General features: G+C 39.3%; 1 protein-coding gene across 1 annotated transcript in view; it reads right to left on the reverse strand.

The window, feature by feature from the left end:
* ABCA1 (ATP binding cassette subfamily A member 1) overlaps positions 1-20,227 on the reverse strand; it is a 154,139-nt gene that overhangs the window by 27,932 nt on the left and 105,980 nt on the right. Inside the window, exons 15-30 of the mRNA XM_043973487.1 lie at positions 19,323-19,545; positions 18,958-19,179; positions 17,904-18,108; positions 16,524-16,637; positions 15,568-15,739; positions 14,392-14,523; positions 13,251-13,390; positions 11,579-11,716; positions 10,017-10,237; positions 8,101-8,173; positions 6,900-7,102; positions 5,366-5,414; positions 5,008-5,121; positions 3,257-3,405; positions 2,551-2,675; positions 1,002-1,100 (exon numbers count right to left, since the gene is read on the reverse strand). Coding sequence (XP_043829422.1) covers positions 1,002-1,100; positions 2,551-2,675; positions 3,257-3,405; positions 5,008-5,121; positions 5,366-5,414; positions 6,900-7,102; positions 8,101-8,173; positions 10,017-10,237; positions 11,579-11,716; positions 13,251-13,390; positions 14,392-14,523; positions 15,568-15,739; positions 16,524-16,637; positions 17,904-18,108; positions 18,958-19,179; positions 19,323-19,545 — 2,379 coding nt within the window. The remainder of the gene's footprint in view (positions 1-1,001; positions 1,101-2,550; positions 2,676-3,256; positions 3,406-5,007; positions 5,122-5,365; positions 5,415-6,899; positions 7,103-8,100; positions 8,174-10,016; positions 10,238-11,578; positions 11,717-13,250; positions 13,391-14,391; positions 14,524-15,567; positions 15,740-16,523; positions 16,638-17,903; positions 18,109-18,957; positions 19,180-19,322; positions 19,546-20,227) is intronic.

The following is a 20,227-nucleotide window of genomic DNA, read 5'->3' on the forward strand; positions in this document are numbered from 1 at the left end:
TCCTAAGCAAATCTTGATGATTAAAAGATGTATAGCAGATGGCATTCTGCATTGCTTGAGGGAACATCCTCATAATCAATACCCTATATTAATTCAATCACTAGGTTTAGGACCCAAAATTTTTTTCTTTATTTAGACTTAGGCCTTCTTCAAATTTCTTCCAGCACATAGGCTGACAGTTCTTACCAAGAGAATAAACTAATAAAAAATGCCTGAATTAAGGATTAGCTATATTCCAGGTATAAAAGAAAAGAAACTGGTATGAACAGGGCTTTTGCACAACTGAACAAAACTGACTGGAAAATTATGTTCCCAGACATAAGGACATAACAATTCTATCACCTTCAATGATTAATTGAAAAGGAGTCATTAGAAGCACCTAAGATTTGGTGCAGTAATAGAGTGTTGGGCTTGGGGTATGGAAGACCCGAGTTCATATTAACTTGTACCTTACAGCCTTACAAAAGGATGGCACTATACTTAGAAACTGAAGAAAATTCTGATCATAGAGTACAGAGGAATATTGTCAATTAAATGCTAAAAAGGCAGAAACAGCAAGCATAATTATATTTCCATACTTCTCTGTTTCTGGGTAATTCAGAATTCTTACAAATACAGGTTGGGACAAAAGTCACAAATATTTAATAACTCCTTTATTTTTTGTTTTTAGTTGATAATACTATAGCATTATATACACTATATATAGGAAATGAATTTACCTTACATGTAAAAAGTCAAATCTCATAAACAATTGGCAAACAATTTTTTGATGATTTTCAAAAAGTTATTAAAACATCAGACCCATTCATGACTTTTGGCCCGCAATGTACTTATTCCTTTGAAAAGTAGATGTTATTTTAGCTTTGAATTTTTTTAAGTATTAAGAGTGCATGATGGATATGGTGTGATTTCTATCTGGTAGGCAATGAATCATCATGAAAACTGTAAGTTGTGGGAATTTAATTAAACCTATAGACTGTTACTGATAAAATGGTACTTACGGAATTGACTGTCCTTCCATACAGCGGGTACCAAAACCAGGGCTCTTGGTCAGAGCATCTAAGAGTTTTTGAGTGCCTGCATCTTCTGGAGCATCGTTGCTAAAGATACACCAGAAATAAACTAATTAAGGAACTGCTAAAATAATTCATATTTCTTAAAACCTCAAATAAGTCTAACACATAGGTAAATATCAATGAGGGTTAGCAAAAGAGATAGATGGAATTTTCCAAGTAAAAACTGAATTCAGGCATGTTTCTCTTAAAGATTAAATGTCAAAATAGGAAAAAAAAACTAAGTCACCAAAGTGTTATATTTCCAGAACATATATCCTACACTGGAAAGCAGCACCAAATTTGTATCAAGTTTTGAAATTTATAGAATTTTTAAAAGGGCTTCTTAAAAGTTAGTATCTTAATACCGTCTATCTGACAAATTCCATCAAAGTGTACATTAGAATTATTTTCCTCTGCATGGAAATTGAGTTTTTTCTCTCCCCCAGGAAACAGAAGGCAAGTTTAATTGATTCAATATCTGTGTAGAGATTTTATAAACAACAGAGAGTATCAGGGACACATTAAAATGGACATTTGTCGCACTAGAACAAAGGATGTGGTCCTGCTCTGGAGGCCTTTGACAATAATCAACAACACTATTTTTGCCTTCAGATAGAGATGTGGAAACTGGCCAAAAAAAAAATATATATATATATATATATGAACTGAAGCCAAAATGTGGGTAAGAAATATAAGGTACATAATAGGAAAAAAGTTTAGGCAGATTTGTTGGGTTTTAACACTCCTTTTAACCTAGCTCTTCCACACACTTGTTCCATTACTGCACATGTATTATTCTTTTCTTACTGAAAAGTTGATATTTTCCTTTTCAGTGCTAGACAGCAGACATTTTGCCTAAAGACCAAATACTAGCTAATGTCCACAATGAGAAAGAACAATTAGGAAATTCCATGAGTGAAGCTACTGCACTTCTATTGTAACAAATAATTTATGTTAAGAAGTATCTCATGACTGTCACTATTAGAACCTCTTCAATCACTCTATTTCACCTACAAAGTGCATTTTATCTATTCTAACTTGTAACACATTCCCACTTTGCAAATAAACCGTATGCACTTCAAGGGCAGGAATCAAGTTGTTTTTCCTTTTTTGTACGTCTAGAGTTTTTCACAATTCCTTACACACACAGTTAAAATGTTTGCTAAATTGAACAATGGTCCTGACATAAAAGTCGAGCATAATTATGAAAATTTAAACACATTCTTATTTAGGTGTGGACTTTAAGCAAGGAATAATATCCTACATAAAAGAAATACTAATCCTCACATGAGAAATAAGACTTGGAAATCATCTGGATAAGCTAATTGTTCTCTGCTCCAGACTAGCGGCTGCAGGGGTCCATTTTTAGGCAGATGAGATGAGACAAGATAAAATAGGACTGGATATATTTCACTTTGTAACTTCATTCACCACTCTGGGCACTTAGTACATCTTTTCTATTTCCTTTTGTTTTCCATGAGCAGGGGGCACATACCTAACAAATGTATATTGTTCATTGTACATCCACGGCTGCAGTTCCAGACTGGGGTACTTGCCAAAAGGAGGAACAATCAGACTGAACACAAGGGCAATGCAGACAAATACTGCTGGCAGAACGATCTGAAACCATTAGGTAAGGAGAAGGAAGAAAGCTGAGATTAATAGGAAAACTCCAATAAAAGACTCCCTGGATAGTCTTCCTACTTCAGCTAATTTTCTTTGCAACAGGCAAGATTATGTAAATTGTTACAGTGTGCCTGACTTTGGTTGTCTCTTTTTTTTTTTTTTTGAAGGGCAATGAGGGTTAAGTGACTTGCCCAGGGTCACACAGCTAGTAAGTGTCAAGTATCTGAGGTCGGATTAGAACTCAGGTCCTCCTAAATCCAAGGCCGGTGATCTAGCCACTGCACCACCTAGCTGCCTGCTGACTTTGGTTGTCTCTTACAAACACGGCCCCCCCACCCCGCCCCACACATACACACACAGTCTACAGCTGACCATCAATTCCTAGAAAACTTAGGCTTCCGGCTTGCATGTTCATAGATCCCATAAATCTAGGAATCTCTCATTCTTTGTGAGGGATTTACATAGCCAGCCTCCCAGACCTCCTAGCTGGCTTCTCTGTCTAAAGAGAAGAAAAGCCTTCTCCATGGCTTCTTCACTGCCCCACCCGAGGTGTAGACAGAGCCCCTATTTCTCACCTGAGCAAAAAATCCCTTCCTGCTACGCCGGGCAATCAGCCACCGCTTCCACAAGAGGGCTACGAACTGCTGTTGGGTGAGTTTCCAACCCTTCACCTGGTAGGAGCCTTTGCCGTCCATGCCACTGAGTAGGTCTGTCTCACGGGATTCTGAAAGAAAAGGATCCTGGGTGTCACCTCAGAAGTTGCCATAGTCATTTTACTCAGTCGAATGCCACAACCTTTCATCTCCTTTCATTCTCAGGTTGTCTTTGATCTTTCAAATTCTAGTTCCTGACATGTGCTTCTTCCAAACCTACTACTGAAAGAAAGAGCTATCATGGGGAAATCACCCCCTTGAAAATATGGGGAAGGGTTCAAAATGTCAAACAAAACATGAAACCTCCACCCATCAGCCTCCGTATGATGAGAACAACAAAGTCCATGTCCTTGAACAGTGACTGAAAATCAGGTTTAGAAGATGAAAAGGCACATTCAGTCAAAGCTGGAGGCTCTGCAGCCATTTATAGCCTCATAGTCAATCCATTTTCAGAAAAATGCTAATGCATATTGTTCATGACAAAAGACAAAGTATCCGATCCTATTTACAACAGGATCTGAATTCAGTCGATCTTAATCTCCATTCAAAGGTAAGATATTTAACTCAGTCCTTAGAACCACAATCCAACTAAGAGAAACAGTGGCCACACATATCTATGCCTTAGAACTATGAAAATAATACCATATGATAAAGGCAGGTGAACACACATACATGTATCAAATCAACCAATAAACATTTATTATGTGCCTACTATATGCCAGGCACTGTGCTAGGTACTAGAATTACAAAAAGAAGCAAAAGACAGTCCTTACCCTCAAGGAGTTTACAATCTAATGGATGCAAAAATCATATTTATTTGCTTGCTGTCTTTAGTTTAAATTCTTAGACACCATTCTGCTTTTTAAAATAATATGAACATATTTCAAAAAGCAATTATGTTATGATATAATATGATGCCAAGGAGAATATTAGAGGCAAAATATTTCAATATAACTGGTTTCTTTTGTCCTCCATTTAAAAACATTATTCTAAGAAGAAGTCTACCAAAAGGAGACTACCAAAGGGGTCTGTATTATGACACAGAAAAGGTTAAGAACTCCTGGACTTGATGATCCCAGGCCAAATTAGATTCATTACTGACATTTGCCAAGCCACTTACATGCTAAAATATGAGAGAGAAAATATGTACACTAAACATAATCATAAATAGTCAAGTTTGGCTATGTGTAAACATTAAACCAATGTCTTCATTTTTGCAACAATTTCACAGTTTCATGTATTTAGAAGAGGTCCTCTAGTCTAACATCTTCATTTTTGCAGACGAGGAAACACAAGTAGTGAAATTGTACTCTCTGACCCTAAATCCAATCTTAGATTCCATGGGACCATGTTGCCTATTCAAAATATATCAATAGGGGCAGCTAGGTGGTGCAGTGGATAGAGCACTGGCCCTGGAGTCAGGAGTACCCGAGTTCAAATCCGGCTTCAGACACTTAACACTTACTAGCTGTGTGACCCTGGGCAAGTCACTTAACCCCAATTGCCTCACTAATATCTATATCTATATCTATATCTATCTATCTATATATATCACAATAAATGTTATCTAAAGCAAATGGTTACAGAGGTCCTTCTAGGAAAACCTTCTGAGAAGCAAGTATGAGAGAAAATGCTGTTTCAAATGATAGGAGATAGCTCTTATTGATGTTTACCTGGGTCCACATCTGAGTCATTGGGATCAAAAGCATCGTCTTCAGTAAATGGACGCAGACAACTCTGGCGGTCCCCAAAGGCACGTCTGTTCCTTCTGGCAGGTAAGGTTCCATCTGAAGTTAAGGGGGAAAATGGGGGAGAGAGACATTAGCTTTCATCTACTCCAATTACTCACAAATGAATTCCACACTGAACCCCAAATACTAGAAATGAATTTGGGAAAAAATGACTTTAAAGACAAACAGAATGCATTTTTCCTTTCTAGTTCTCAAATCCTTTCAGTCTAAGTGAGTGAGCTCAGGTTAATTGTAATTAACTGTGCAACAAAAACAGTATAGCTTAAACTAGGGGAATTACCTGAGGTCTCTGCATCTACTCCACTGTCTTCAGCCACTTTAAGGAATATCTGAAAATAAGATGAGGTGAGAAAATAGTTATTATACCAGTGAGTACTATAATTAAATATTTAATTGAATGGCATTATAAGCCCTGAGAAATTAGGTAATTAAATTAGATGATCTCTAAGACCTCCTCCAGTCCTAAATCCTAAGGTCCCATGTTTCTATGATATTGGTAATAAAAAATAGGTATTGCATATTGTCAGGACCTTACAGATAAGACTCTACTATTAATGTTATTAATATAACAGTAATAGCTACCATTTATATAGCATTTTAAGATTTTCAAAGTCCTTTACAAATATTAACTCACTTGAGCCCCACAACAACCCTGGAAAATAGGTGCTATTATTATCCCCATTTTACAGATGAGGAAATTGAGGCAAACAAATGTTAAGTGACTTGCCCCGAGTCACATAGCCAGTTAAGTGTCTGATGCAGGATTTGAAGTCATGTCTTCCCGACTCCAGATCCACAGCTCTATCTGTTGTGCCAGCTAGCTTCAATAACTTCATCCCTCCAGTGAAAGATCCACCAAAGTTTTATTCCATTTTTTTTATTACAGTGGATGACCCTGAGAAGTTATGCCAAAGGAGCACAAGTTCTGAAAAGTCCTCCCATGCCCATATTTCCATACGTTGGGTAGTATATTTACCTAATTCAACTACTCAATTCAACACTCATTTATTAAGCTCTTACTATGTGCTGAGTAATACGCTAGGTGCTGGGAATACAGAGATTAAAAAAAAAAAAAAACCACGGCCTGCCTTCAAGGGCCTATATTCTATTTGGAGAAAACACCATGTGTACCACTAAGTAACTACAAAATATATACCTAGAAATTTGGGGGAGGGCTCTTGTACCTGGATATGTGGTGGGGGACAAGGGGAAAGAAACCAGGAAAAATCTCATCTAAGAGGGAGCTCTTGAGCTGAGCTCATCAACACCTCATGAAACTCTCTGCTAAGGTGTTGCATTATCTGAGCTACTGAAACAAATGTCCAATCCAAGAAAATTGTGGACCTTTTAAAGCATTAAGGGAAGAAAGCGATTAAGCTGGTACCATCTTCTTAAAAAGATGATCATGTAAGCCTTGCCTTACTTCAAGGAATACTTCAGACACAAATGGGTCCAAGTGGAAACATGCCCTGAGCCTGTGGGGGAAGGGGTGGGTGGACTACTGACTCTCTGCCATCCAGTTTTCCTGGTTCTCTGAATAAATTAGGATTCTGCATGCCCAGTAATGAAAGAACTTCCCTACTGAGCTCTCAACATTCTTCTCTTTTTAAAATTTCCCTCATGTCTTTTTTCACTCCAACCTGACATGAAGTAGTTAATCAGAGACACCATTTCCTAGATGTAGACTGAAGCATGGAACAGATCCAAAGCAAACAAACTTCAGGTCATCCAGTGGTATTTTTTTGTCCTGGTCTTTGGAATTATTTACTCTGCCTAATTTATACAGCTGAAGAAACATTCCTTGCCCAACATACCTCCTCCAGCGTGGTCTCTGAGATGCCATAACTCGAAATGCCCAGGTCAGAGAGTCGGTCATCAATTTCATGGAAAAGTTCTACAAATGCTCCTTCCTTGGCAGCTTCATAGGGCAGCACATAGGTTAATTCATGCCCAATGTCCTCCACCAACCGAGCCTCTGAGACATGCTTCGTAATGAGGTTAGAGATAGCAGAAACATCTACAGAGACCAAAGTCCAACAGTCATCATGATTCTTGGTCTTTAATGTCACATGCAACCTATGTCTTTTCCCCCCTTTTGCTTACATTCTGGAAAATAATATGCAAGGATCTGTCCCTATGGAATAGGTATAAACAAAAAGTGCGTGGCTATGAAGTTAACTAGGCAATACTGTAAAATTAACTGTGAAATGACCTGAATGTAAATCCTTCCTCAGACACTTACTAGTTGTATGATCATTAGCCCCTCTGTCTCAATGTCTTTATCTGTAAATGGGGAAACTAATAGCACCTGCCTCATAAGGTTGTTATGATGACTAAATGAGGTAACATTTATAAGGGCTTTGCAAACCTTAAAGCATTATATAAATGCTAGCTATTAAGAAAAAATCTCCATTCAGATATCTCTACTGCTGATGCCAAATACCAATTAGGTTAAACATGCTGTCCTCAGATAGGCCAGATGCTGGATACTTTCTGCTAGTTTGGGTTTTTCCCCTTGGAGAGAAAAAGTCGATCCCCATTGCCTAAAATATATGAGTCTCTGAAGGGTTTAAAACAAGTGATCCTTGAGAAATCATGCTTTTCCAAGGCTTCTCCTCCAGGGGTCACTCAACCCAGCCATCAAAAAGGGTATACATTCTTTGACTGCTAGCCCAAGGCTGGGTGTGGTCAGGTATAGCCCTTTATTTTAGTATAGCTGACCTCCAATTACACTAACCAATTAGATTTGATTGCTGTTTGATGAACCACCTACTGTTTGAAGGGCATATAAATTGTGTGGTCTGAGAGAGATGGCCAAATGATCATGCTTTTATTAATAATCTGCTGGCCTTATTAATAAAATGATTAAATTGCCCAGAAAAAAAGAAATCATGCTATTCTATGATGCTTAGAACTTTCAAGGAGACCCCCAACACAGCCATTCTCACAGAATGTCAAGGCTTGACTACTGTCACACAAAACCTTGTTGGGGGCAAATCTCAGTTGTGACATTACCTATTGTCAGGGTGTCACTTTCATGGTCGCTGCCCAGGCCTGCATCAGAGCTGCTCTGAGAAACGCTGTCCTCCTGATGACAAATAAGAAAGCAGGGATTATGTTTATACCTAGAGATGGATATGGGAATGAGAACTCTTCTTCATTCTCTTTGTGCCTGGCATCAGCTTCCTCGTGCAGATTATTCAAAGTACTTTGCTTTCCTGAGATGCTACAACAGGCACATGCTTCACATGGCTCGATCCTATACCCCAGGCTTCAGAGTCAACCAGTTTACAAGACTGCAGTATACTTACATCTATTCTTCTTGGAGTAAGAACCAGGAATTAGGGTCCCAAGCAAAATCCTTGCTCAACACCAGATGCTACAAAGTTTAAGATGGTGCTTAGGTTGGATCAGGCCTGGGAATTAGCCAGTCAGCATTTATCAAGTGCCTGCTATGTTAGGCTCTGTGTTAAGTAACCATCCAGTGAAAACATTTTAAAATATATAGACAGAATAATAGATTCATAACTAGAAGAGACTAGGAGCCATCTTTAACATCCCCTTAATTTTAAAATTGAGAAAAATTAAGTCATGGAGAGGTGAACAGACTTGTTCCAGGTACCACAAGTAGTAAGTGGTCCAGGATTTGAACCCTGGTCCTCTGACTCCAACTTGAATATTCTTTTCCCTGTTTATTTTCCTGTGGCAGAATACAGGAATGATAATGATATTGGGAGAAGTGAAAGGGGGAAGGAGAGGTTGATGTCACAACCCGGGGAGAAGGCTTGTTGAGCTAAACAAAGAGAATCTCTCCAGTCAAGAAATTTCTTAAAAATGAAGTTTTAAAAGTTAAAAATAGGGGGCAGCTAGATGGCGCAGTGGTTAAAGCACCGGCCCTGGATTCAGGAGTACCTGAGTTCAAATCCGGCCTCAGACACTTAACACTTACTAGCTGTGTGACCCTGGGCAAGTCACTTAACCCCCATTGCCCCGCAAAAAAAAAAAGTTAAAAATAAAAACTATTCTTTTTCACTTTTAGTAAGTTAGCTGGTTTTTAAAAAAGGGTTCCTACTTGTAAGTTTAAGGACTTGATTTGGCTAATCTGAGCCCCAGGTTCAAAGGTACAGTGCACAGCTAACAGGCTGAACCCTGGAACCAGGCTATTTACTCTAGGCTATTGACTTTCCTTCAACTCTCAAAAAATAAGTTGTTGTCACAGTGGGAAAAATAACAGGCAAAAGGAAAAAATAGATAGCAAATGGATGCTCATAAATGTCTTCCAAAGAATTACAAACACCTTGCCTTATATGTATGATCTCATCAATCCCCACAAGAACTGTATAAGAACACAAGCAAATAGAAAAAGAAGCCCCTTGAGGGCAGGAATTGCTTTCATGTTTGTATTTGTAATCCCTTAGCACAGTATCTAGCTCATAAAAACAATGAAGAAATGCTTGTTGCCTTAGTGTAATCTAATCACCCTAATTTTACATGAAGAATTTTAAGCAGTTAGAGACAAATTGCTTATTCAAGATCATATACAATTAAGAAGTGAAGCTGGGCCAAATCCCCACTTTCCCTACTCCCATGCTATTCACTCTCCTTCTCTGCTTTTTCTACGCAAACATCAGGAGTCACCTACTACTGGTAAAAAAAGCCCTGGGAGCACTTTCCATGAGTCATTATGCCTCTGAAGCATTGTACTGCATCCTACATAGGTTTAATTTGCTGCCAGAGTCATCCTCAATTCTCTGTTTCTCCTTTGGGGCAGACAGCCTTCCATGAGACCTGGTATATACCAGAATAAGCAAAACAACAGCAGAAAGGGGAGTCGGTTTTCCTCAAAGTCAAAGAATGAGGCAGCAAGAGGAATCAAACAGAAGCAGCCCTTAATTTCTACTTAGCCCTAAGACCTGGAATAGGAGACTCACCTTTTTCAGGTAAGACACCGTGCTGCTGCTGTTTCTACAGGAACTGAGAGAGGAATCCACATCCTTCTTGACCAGGGTCAGATAGTAGCCTGTTCCCAGCTGATTCTTCAGAAACAGAGAGGAGCCAACACAGCACAACTTCCCATGAGAAATTATGGCAATCCTGTCTCCCAGTATATCTGCCTCATCCATGTGGTGAGTGGAAAGGATGATGGTGCGACCTGCAGGACACGAGCCGGAGAATAAGTGGTGATGTTGCCCTCCATCATGAAGGAGGCCAACCTAAGCACCAGTCTGGTTATTGCTACTTAAAGTGGCACTCAGTTAAATTCAACAATATTTATTAGGCACCTAAAATGCATGGGACACTGTCTTAGGCACTTAGAGGGAGAAAATGTCTGGATACTATAGGATTCCTGATATTTTAGTGTTTACAGATTACAAAATGTGGGCACCTTGGTAATAAACAGTTCCACTACCAGGCATATAATCTTTTTTCCCCAAAGTTAAAATAGATTTAATCAAAAGAAAAAATAGAGAAACTACATTATGTGTCAGCAACAGTATTTAATATTGTTTTAGATCATCTAAAATAACTTGACAGTATAAAATACCTGAGTGTGTTCCTGCCGAAAAAGACACAGTAACTGTTTGGAGGTGAACATAAAATGCTTTTTATACAAATAAACTCAGATCCAAATAATTGAAGTAATATTAATTGTTCATGGATAGGTAAAGTCACCTAATTAACGTATGGGCTCAGTGTCAGCCTAATCAAATTACTAAAAAATTATTTTACTGAGTTAGAAAAAAAAAATAAAGTTTCAGGCATATAATCTAAAAGAGTCAAAGATTGAGAAAAAAGTATGGCATTTGTGAAAATATTCATATTGGCAATTATTGTGGTAGCTCAGGACAGGACGCCCAGTTGGATACTCAGTTCTCATCAACTGAGAAAAGACTGAATGAATTGTGGTGTATAAATATAATGAAATACTATTATATCATAAAATATGACAAATATGAAGATTTTGGAGAAACTTAGGGAGACATACAGGAAAGGATGCAGGGCAAAGTAAGACATATCAGATGAATAAAAAAGTAAATAATTAACAACACTAAGAGACACCAGAAGTCAGACAGAATGCAGTTATTGATCTGAACTTCAGAAGAGTGACAATGAAGCAGGCCTCGGAAGACACAGGCCATAAGTATGGTGAATGTGCAGGGCTGTTTGGCTTATTACTTGTTAAAAGGAAAGCTTAGAGGGTAGGGGCAAGAGGGATGGGCAGAAGTCACTGGGACACAACAGCCATGTAACAACAAAAAGCATCAAGAAACCATTTTTAAAAGCATAAATAGTATCTGATGTCATCAAAACAAGCCTCTGTATGAGGTCTGGGACCTGGAGTCTCAGAAAGGAAGAGCAACATTTTTCCTCAGATGCAGAAGGTAGCTCTGATGCTCTGGGCAGGTGCCCAGGGAGGATTGTATTGATACATTCACACTTCATGCAAACCTGAACTTCTCTTGTTAATTAAGAAAAACCAAACAGTAAGCACCTTGCCGATATTTCAGGAGCAGCTCCCATATCCCTCTGCGAGAGTAAGGGTCAACCCCAGCTGTCGGCTCATCTAAAATGACCACTTTTGATCCGCCAACAAAGGCCAAGGCCACAGACAGCTTTCTCTGCATTCCGCCTGTAAAACAGAAACACTGATTTTTAGTATTCCTCTGGGGACAGATGGTAAATTAAGAAAGAAGAATCTACACTCTAGAACTTTGCAGCCAAGAGACAACAGACTTGGACCCTCCTACCCTTCCTGACTGCTGAGACAGGGCCAGCATGATTCCTCTGCAAGAAATTAGCACCAAAAAATTAGCATCTTCAGGGTCAACTATTTTCACTGCATCATAACTGCAACTTTTAATAGTGGTTTCACTCTTTCCCTTAAGATCAAAATAAAAAGCTAATAATGGGGGAGAATAGGTGCGTATTTGGTATATATACTCTCTAGATAGCGCTTTAGTATATATTTCTAGAGCTTTACATATCTACAAGTCTACTATAGTCATTCATTCAATAAACATTTAAACATTTAGTAAGCACGTGCTATGTGCCAGGCTAGGCATACACAAAAAGAGGCAAAAGACAGTCCCTGCCCTCTAGGAGTTTACAATCTAAGGCGGGGGTGGGGGGTGGGGGGTAGACATTCTAACAAACATATACAAAGCAAGCTATATATAGGATAAATAGGAAATAATTAACAGAGAGAATGCACTTGAATTAAGAGAGGTTGAGGAAAGCTTTGGGCAAAAGGTAGGATTTTAGTTGGGATTTAAAGGAAGCCAGAGAGAGGTCAGTAGCTAGAGCAGAAAAGGGAAAACATTCCAGGTATGGGGGACAGCCAGAGAAAAGGCCCAGAGCTGAGAGATGAAGTGTGGCATAGCCAGGAGGCCAGTGTCACTAAATCAAATAGTCCATCCATCCATCCATTCACCCCCCCATACACATACACACATACACATGTATGTATACATATATACATATGTATGCACATAGATATATTTTTGCATACACACACACACACATATATATATATATATAGTATGTATACCTATACACATATATTTCTGTAAAATGGAGACAGTAGTAGCACCTACCTCCCAGGAACAGACTTTATTTTCACCCTCCCCCTCTCCCTTTCCTTCCCCTAATTCCAGGTGCATAGCTCTGCATACTATGGTGCCACCTAGCTGCCTCAGGTCTCAACATAACACACTGGAGAACCTGTCCTCTTGGCAGCATTTGTGCCAGCTACCTCTTTTAGGTGAGGAGAAAAACAGAACTGAAATGAATCCCAAATCCATTCCTTCTCCAGCTCTCACATTTAGAACCTTTTCTGACACTCAGCTCTTTAGAAAATGAACGAAGAGGAAAAGGGAGAAACAAAAAGAGAAAGAAGGAAGGAAAGGAGAAAGAAGTTGAAGGAAAGGATGGAGGAGAGCTTTGGAATAATCTGCATAGGCTCTGGAATGAAAGTTGTTCAAAGAGTTGAAACCCCACCACCCTCGATCTCTTCCACGATGCTAACTGATATCTCTGAACTCGAAGAGGAGAAGGAGGAAGAAGCATTAAGTGTCCACTATGTGCAAGGCCCAGTGCTTAATGCTTTACAAATCTCATTTGATCTCATGTGAAGAGGTGGGAGTGCAGGCAACATTTGGACTTACCAGACAACTGATTCGTCTTAGTTTTCAGTTTGTGTGGCAAACCAACATCCAGCACCATCTGCTCCATCTCCTCCTTCACACTCTTTTCTGACAGCCCTTTTAGACGGGCATAAAACCAGATGTGCTCCTCTACTGTTAACCTAGGGAAGAGAGTGGACATGCTACCGGTCAGCTGGGGCCATGCTGCTCAGAGCAGGAATAAAGCTATTTTTCAAATCAATCATAAAAGAAACAAGGCAAATCATGGAAGAGCAAATGGGAGATTTTTGAAAATTTTTTCAGTCCCTGAAAAATAATCAATTATTAGGATGAGACAGCAATGGTGGGTTGCAATCTACATCGTTGTATGGAATGCCCTTATCAATGCAGATCCATCAAAACACCAAAATACTGACTGCTGAGATAGGGCCCTGGTAAGAAGGTTCCTGGTGAGAGAATAATAAATTACTGAGAGAATGTAGTCATACTGAATTTTTTTTTCTTCTGACTCTAGTAATAAATAAGAATTAGTTTTGAAATAAAGTCATACAGCTTTCTTCTCATAATTGGGATAAAGTTGCTTTCATCAAGCCTGGCTCAGGATGCAGTCATGGGAGTCTGAGACCCAAAACAAAGGATAGGGAAAGAAACCTTGGAAATGGATAATAAGTATGGCAACAAATTTAAAATTCCGGGTTCCCAAGAATAATTTTGCCAAGATCTCTTTCTCTCTAGTCCACTAAATAAATACACTCATCATTTGCTGTAGTCGGAGTAAATGGGTAGACTTCTTTTGTTACCACCTTAACATAGAAACAGCTATCTTCCAAAACAAGCTTGGGTGCCAAGCTCTGTGGTTTGGATGGTTGACAATGAGATGCTCAAACTGCCAATCCTTCCAGAATGGGCAAGGAAATGACAATGTGGCTCGCTCTCTCTTTCTATATGCCCCCTTCAAGGCTGCATGTTGCATTTTTGTGACCTCTCTCTTTGCATAAGACTGCCCTTGATATATGTTTTAACCAGGTGGCATCTGGTGCACAGAAATCCCCCTAGAGTGGTATTCCCCATACTGTTATATAAGTCATGCCACTTCTTTTTCACCCACTACTGAAACACATACAATAACACATTCTTCTGAAAACACACAGCTGCTACTCACATGTCAAAAAGTACATTATGCTGAGGACAGACCCCCAAGTTCTGCCTGATAGTGCTCAGCTCTGAACGAATATCTTTCCCAAGGATGTAGGCAGTGCCCGAGGTCGGAGGAAACAAGCCCGTCAAGATGGACCTAGGCATAAAAGAAATGCACTGTAAGTAAATACCAAACCAATAATCCTCAAATGTTTCCACATGGGTTGGTAAAAGGCCCTGTGAGATACCCATCCACCACTACCTTCCATATCTCTTTGCCATCTACATAAAAAAAAAAACATTTTTGGTCTCAGTTTTATTAAAAAATAGTTAATTCAAAAAATAGTTAATTCTATTCTTTTAAAATATCAGTGGGGATTCAAATTTGCAGTGGTAAATGCACCTTAAATGCAAATACTCACATTTTTATGTAATTTACATTTTGAGTCACCAGTGGGAACCTCTGAGGGCCCCTTTTGGTCTCATCAAAATTGACAGTGGTTCATAAACTATACTTTGAAAGCTGTGGCTCCAAGTCACTAGAGCCAGTGTCATGACATCAGGCAAACATAAGATGGTTCATACAGTAGGCTCCTAATTAGTTTAACACGCTATTCCAACTAAGGTCATTTTCAGATAACAGTGGAAATGATCATCTGAGCTCTCTGCTTAAGGGTCTCTTTGCCAGAAATACATATCTTTCTGAAAACTTTGGATTCTCTTTCACAGAATTGTCTTTCTTCATTCTAATCATAAAGAAATACCAAGAAAGCTCAAATAGAGAGACTGGCTCTCAGGATATCTGGGTGCTACACTTTCTAAAAATGCTCTTAAGTTCCAAGAGTTAACTAGACCTCTCATTCAGCATCATGCCTCTTTTTATAGGCATGCATCACAAAACTCTTGCACACACACACACACACACACACACACATGCAAATGTATATATTTATAAATATAAACACGTATACTTATGTTTATATTTATACATATTTATATATAAACACACATCTTTGTGTCTATATATATACACATATACATGTGCACATACATCTATATATTTTGAAGCATAGATTTATGTCTATGTAAACACACACACATACACACATACATACACATAGTCACTTTAGGATAGTTTTCTAACTAAGCCTCAGAACTTCCTTCTGGTTTACTCTGTAAAAGAAAAATGTCCTCTTCTTACATGGTGGTGGTTTTCCCAGCTCCGTTATGTCCCAGAAAAGACGTGATCTGCCCTTCATAGAAATTCAGTGCAAGGCCATCCACTGCCACCTTCATGCCATCTCGATATACCTTTACCAGATTCTGAATGGAAACCCCCAGACGCAAGTGGCTGGGCTCTTCTTCCATGCAGACTATGAGAAAGAAGTTCAGAAAGTGATATAGTAGATGTAGAAAGGTCCAGAAGTAAGGCTCATCATACTGGTGGGGAGAAGTGGTCTACCCTTGGATTCTGAAATTCAATCTACTTAAGATGGTGAGAGCATGTCAGCCTATTACCAACTATGCCAGCAACATCAATGCCACATCACACATCAGAGACAGCGCAGTCTTTCCCTTGAAGCAATGTGAAAAATGGGAAATATTCCCCAGGAACATCACCTAACATGCTAAGAGAGGTTCCATCCTTTACCTAGGGTTCTCCTTGTCTTTCTCTCCTACAAAGGTGTGAAAAAACTGACTCAAATGGGCTTGCCTAGGGATCCAAAACTGTGGTTCTTGTAGTCTTAAAAGTAAAATATTTGGATGATGGACGTTTGGTGATGCCATATCCAGTCACATAATCAGGATAAGAAAAGGAAAACTCAATATTCTGCCCCACTCACACCTAGGTGAATGGCTGGGGGTATGGGGGGAAGGGAAGTAATTTAAGCTACAGTAGCAGCTAAGGAGAGAAATGTTACCAAGTGCTACAAGCACTGGTTCTGACATAATCCTTAGACACACTCTTGTGATGTCAACCAATTACAATATGAAAGGCACAAGAAACTAGAGAATGAGGCATTATGCTAAGTGGGGCTTTGTTGACAGAAGAGTGATTCTAGAGTTCTGCAGGGTCATGGCCAACAGTCTCTAATGGAATACCAACAATCAATGGAAAAGGCAGGGACAGAGTTGAAGACTCTCAGCAGAACTTACTTTCCGAAGTCCCTTTTTGCCTGGAACCAAGATGACTCTTTTCATCACTTTTCTCACCAAACCAGTAAGACTTGGTGAAAGGGAAATACCAGGGTCTGGGAATTCCATATTGACCTGAAAACAAAAAACAGACATTAGGCAGGTTTAAAGTTATTCTAGCACCCATTATGAAGATTTAAAGTTAACCTAGTGCCTGGGTTGCTATACTGAAACCCAGTGCAAGTTCTATCCCTAATAAATATCTTGAAGCCTCCTAGAATTGGAAGAGCTAAATAACTAAAACTTCAGTTTCTTATAAAGTACTTCTTCTTTTTTTCTTTTTTTTTAAGTGAGGCAATTGGGGTTAAGTGACTTGCCCAGGGTCACACAGCTAGTAAGTGTTAAGTGTCTGAGGCTGGATTTGAACTCAGGTACTCCTGAATCCAGGGCCAGTACTTTATCCACTGCACCACCTAGCCATCCCATAAAGTACTTCTTTAAAAACATTAATTAACTGATGAAAAATTAAAAAGCTAAGGCTAGAAGAGATTCCCTCTCCCCCAAGATAATCTGGCCAAAATTCATTTTGCCAGTGGGGAAATTGAGACCTAGAGAATTGAAGCGATTTGTCTAAGATCACATAGCTATTAAGTGAAAGAAAAGAACCTGGAACTCAGATATTTTGACTTTCAGTTCAGTTCTCTTTTCATTTTACTACAAGGCCTCATTAGTGAGTGCTACACCATGAAACTGAACATGGGACAGGCCCATCTCAGATATTGTATAAGGAGATACAGAGGGGTTTGTGGGTTTGCACAAGGTCATAGGTCAACAGTACCAAACCTATGCTTAGATTAAAAAAATAAAATATCTCCCATCATGGGGGCAGCTAGGTGGCGCAATGGATAAAGCACCAGCCCTGGATTCAGGAGGACCTGAGTTCAAATCCTGCCTCAGACACTTGACACTAGCTGTGTGACCCTGGGCAAGTCCCTTAACCCCAATTGCCTCACTAAAATATATATATATATATATATATGTGTGTGTATATATATATATATATATATATATATATGTATATATATATATATATACATCCCATCATCTATCACCTCTTTAAGAGCCAGGAAGCAAAGAATCTTAAGTGTTTGACAAGACTGTAAAGCCTATTTGGTCCAACTAACACTGCCTTTACATTGCCAACTACTTCCTATATTTATTCTGTTCAGTTTGCCATGGGTATAAAGCTTTATCTTCTTCCAAAGAGCCCAGAGCCCTGAGACAGACTCTACCCTAACATAAAAGTAATGAGAAAAAAATTAATACTTCATGAAATCCAATACCAGGGACAAGATTTTACAAAATAGGAGTCCTAGGGTTGAATGGTAGAACAAAACGTACCTGGAAAGACAGACTCAATATACCAGGTCATCACACCATATAGGAAGGTATCAAATAGCATCATGGAGACTGAGGTGGTGAGGCTGAAGCCATCTTCCTCTAGAGGGCTCTCGAAAAGGTTGTCCCACTGCACTCCAATGCCTTGCTCCTCAAAGAGGGCAAAGTACTCACAACCAAACCCAAAAGCTACAGGAGACAGAAGACTCTGAGGGAAGCAACACCAGAGAAAGTATTATCAATCTTTTTTTCTCCCCATATTTTTAAACATTACAGACGTATCCCCACTTTAATTGGTGCTGATGTAGAAAAATCTGAATTTGCAAACTGGAAAAACTAAAAGGTGATCATTAGTTTTACAAAAGAATCCAAAATTGATTCCTTTAAATATCAAAGTCTCCTCCATGTGTTTTAAGGGACTAATAATGGAATCCCAGAATTGGAAAGTACTTTGTAGGTCATCTAGGCCATCCCTACTCCCAAGTGATGGATTCCCAACAATTCACTATAGGCACATAACATTTTTGACATCTTTTACTGGTGCATAAAGTGAGAATTGTATATTATTATTATTATTTTTTTTTTAGTGAGGCAATTGGGGTTAAGTGACTTGCCCAGGGTCACACAGCTAGTAAGTGTTAAGTGTCTGAGGCCGGATTTGAACTCAGGTACTCCTGACTCCAGGGCTGGTGCTCTATATAATTGTATATTCTGAAGTGAGATTAATATGGTGATAACAGTGAGAGGATAAAAGCTTGAGGCAGTTGGAACCACCAGCAAATAGCCACTATACACAATTCATCATTTACAAAAGAGTAAAAATTAAAATGTTTGGTCCTGGCTAAGTGTATTCTTTGCTATCTAATGAATGAAGTGAGGGGGTTAAAAATTCCGTGGGAAAGAAAACTCCTTTTCACCTCTTTCTTTTACAGACTACACTTGCTGGTAATTTGTTTAGGATTCATTAATGGTCATGATAATAGTAATAACAGAAGTTATGGGGGGGGGGGAGACACCAAACAAGCACAGTCATTGCTTTTATCTAAAAACTACTTACAGCAAAAAGCTTCAGAGAGAAGCCCACATAGTCCTGCCAAGCAACACAAAGGACATAGGGCAGGTAGAGTGTGAAGTAGATGATCCCACCGCAGGCGGCAGCCAAGTTGGCTCTAGAGAAGAGTGTGCTGATCAGGAAGCACTGCAAGATGGTCACCACAGCGAAGACAGAGAGGAACAGGAACACCACGCTGGGGTCACTGTAGGGCAGCAGGTTTCCTAGCTGGAAAGGAATTGGATCCATCAAATAGACTCGATCAAACCAAGACACATCTCATACAAAGACTCGCCAAAAAGAAAAAAAAAATTCAGGTGTTTCCTGTGTCAATGACCATAAACACCCAGCTCAGCGGGACCCAGCCTTACCTTCAGGATTAATACCAGCAGCCCTGCGCTCACAAGGAGCGGGATGAGGCTGCTAATGAACCAGCTGAACCAGAGGATGCCATTGTCCAAGCCCATAATTCTCATGGTTTCCTTCAGTCGGGCTTCTTTCTCATATACAATCCCCTTAATGATCACGGCCACAGAGTAGATCCAAGCCAGGGTCATGAAGAGAGGCATTGAGCGGCTCATCACCCGTAGAAATCTATTTCGCCCCAAGAGAAAAAAAATGAAAGGATTATAGAGAGAAGTGCGGAATGAAAGAATCTTAAAGTTATCAAGTCCAACCTGAACCTAATAATCCCACTGAAAGCATTCCCAGTGAATGGAGATCCAGTCCCTGCTTGAAGACCTCTACTAATATCAAACTCACTACCTACCAAGGAAGCACATTCACTCTACATTTAGAAAGCACTATTAATAGGAAGGTAGCATTGTGTAGCGGATAGAGAGACAGTCTGAGGGTTTAGATGACTTTGGTTCAAATCCTGTACAAAACTGGATGTGTGGCCCTGAGCAAGTCACTTAAACTTTTCGAGGCCCCAAATAACTCTCTAAGATTATATGTAGCAGAACAATTGTATAACTGCAGCGGTAGAAGGAGTTTCCTCATTAAGAGCTCCCTACAACAATAAAAATCACAGGTCTAGGAAAATAACAACAAAAAGTTCTTAGGGAACCGTTCTCTGTATGAAGCTAGCTAAAACCTGCCTCTCCATAATTTTCATGAACTGGTTCTGCCCTTTTCTGGCCAAGCAAAATGAATCTAAACTCAACTATTTGAGAATAGCTCTTTCCCCACATCTTCTCTTCTCCAAGCTAAACATTCTCCATTCTTTCAACTGACTTCTGCCTGGCATGGCTTCCAGTCCCCTTACAGAATAATT

The sequence above is a fragment of the Dromiciops gliroides genome, chromosome 1, assembly GCF_019393635.1.
Source record: "Dromiciops gliroides isolate mDroGli1 chromosome 1, mDroGli1.pri, whole genome shotgun sequence".
NCBI classification, from domain to species: domain Eukaryota; kingdom Metazoa; phylum Chordata; class Mammalia; order Microbiotheria; family Microbiotheriidae; genus Dromiciops; species Dromiciops gliroides.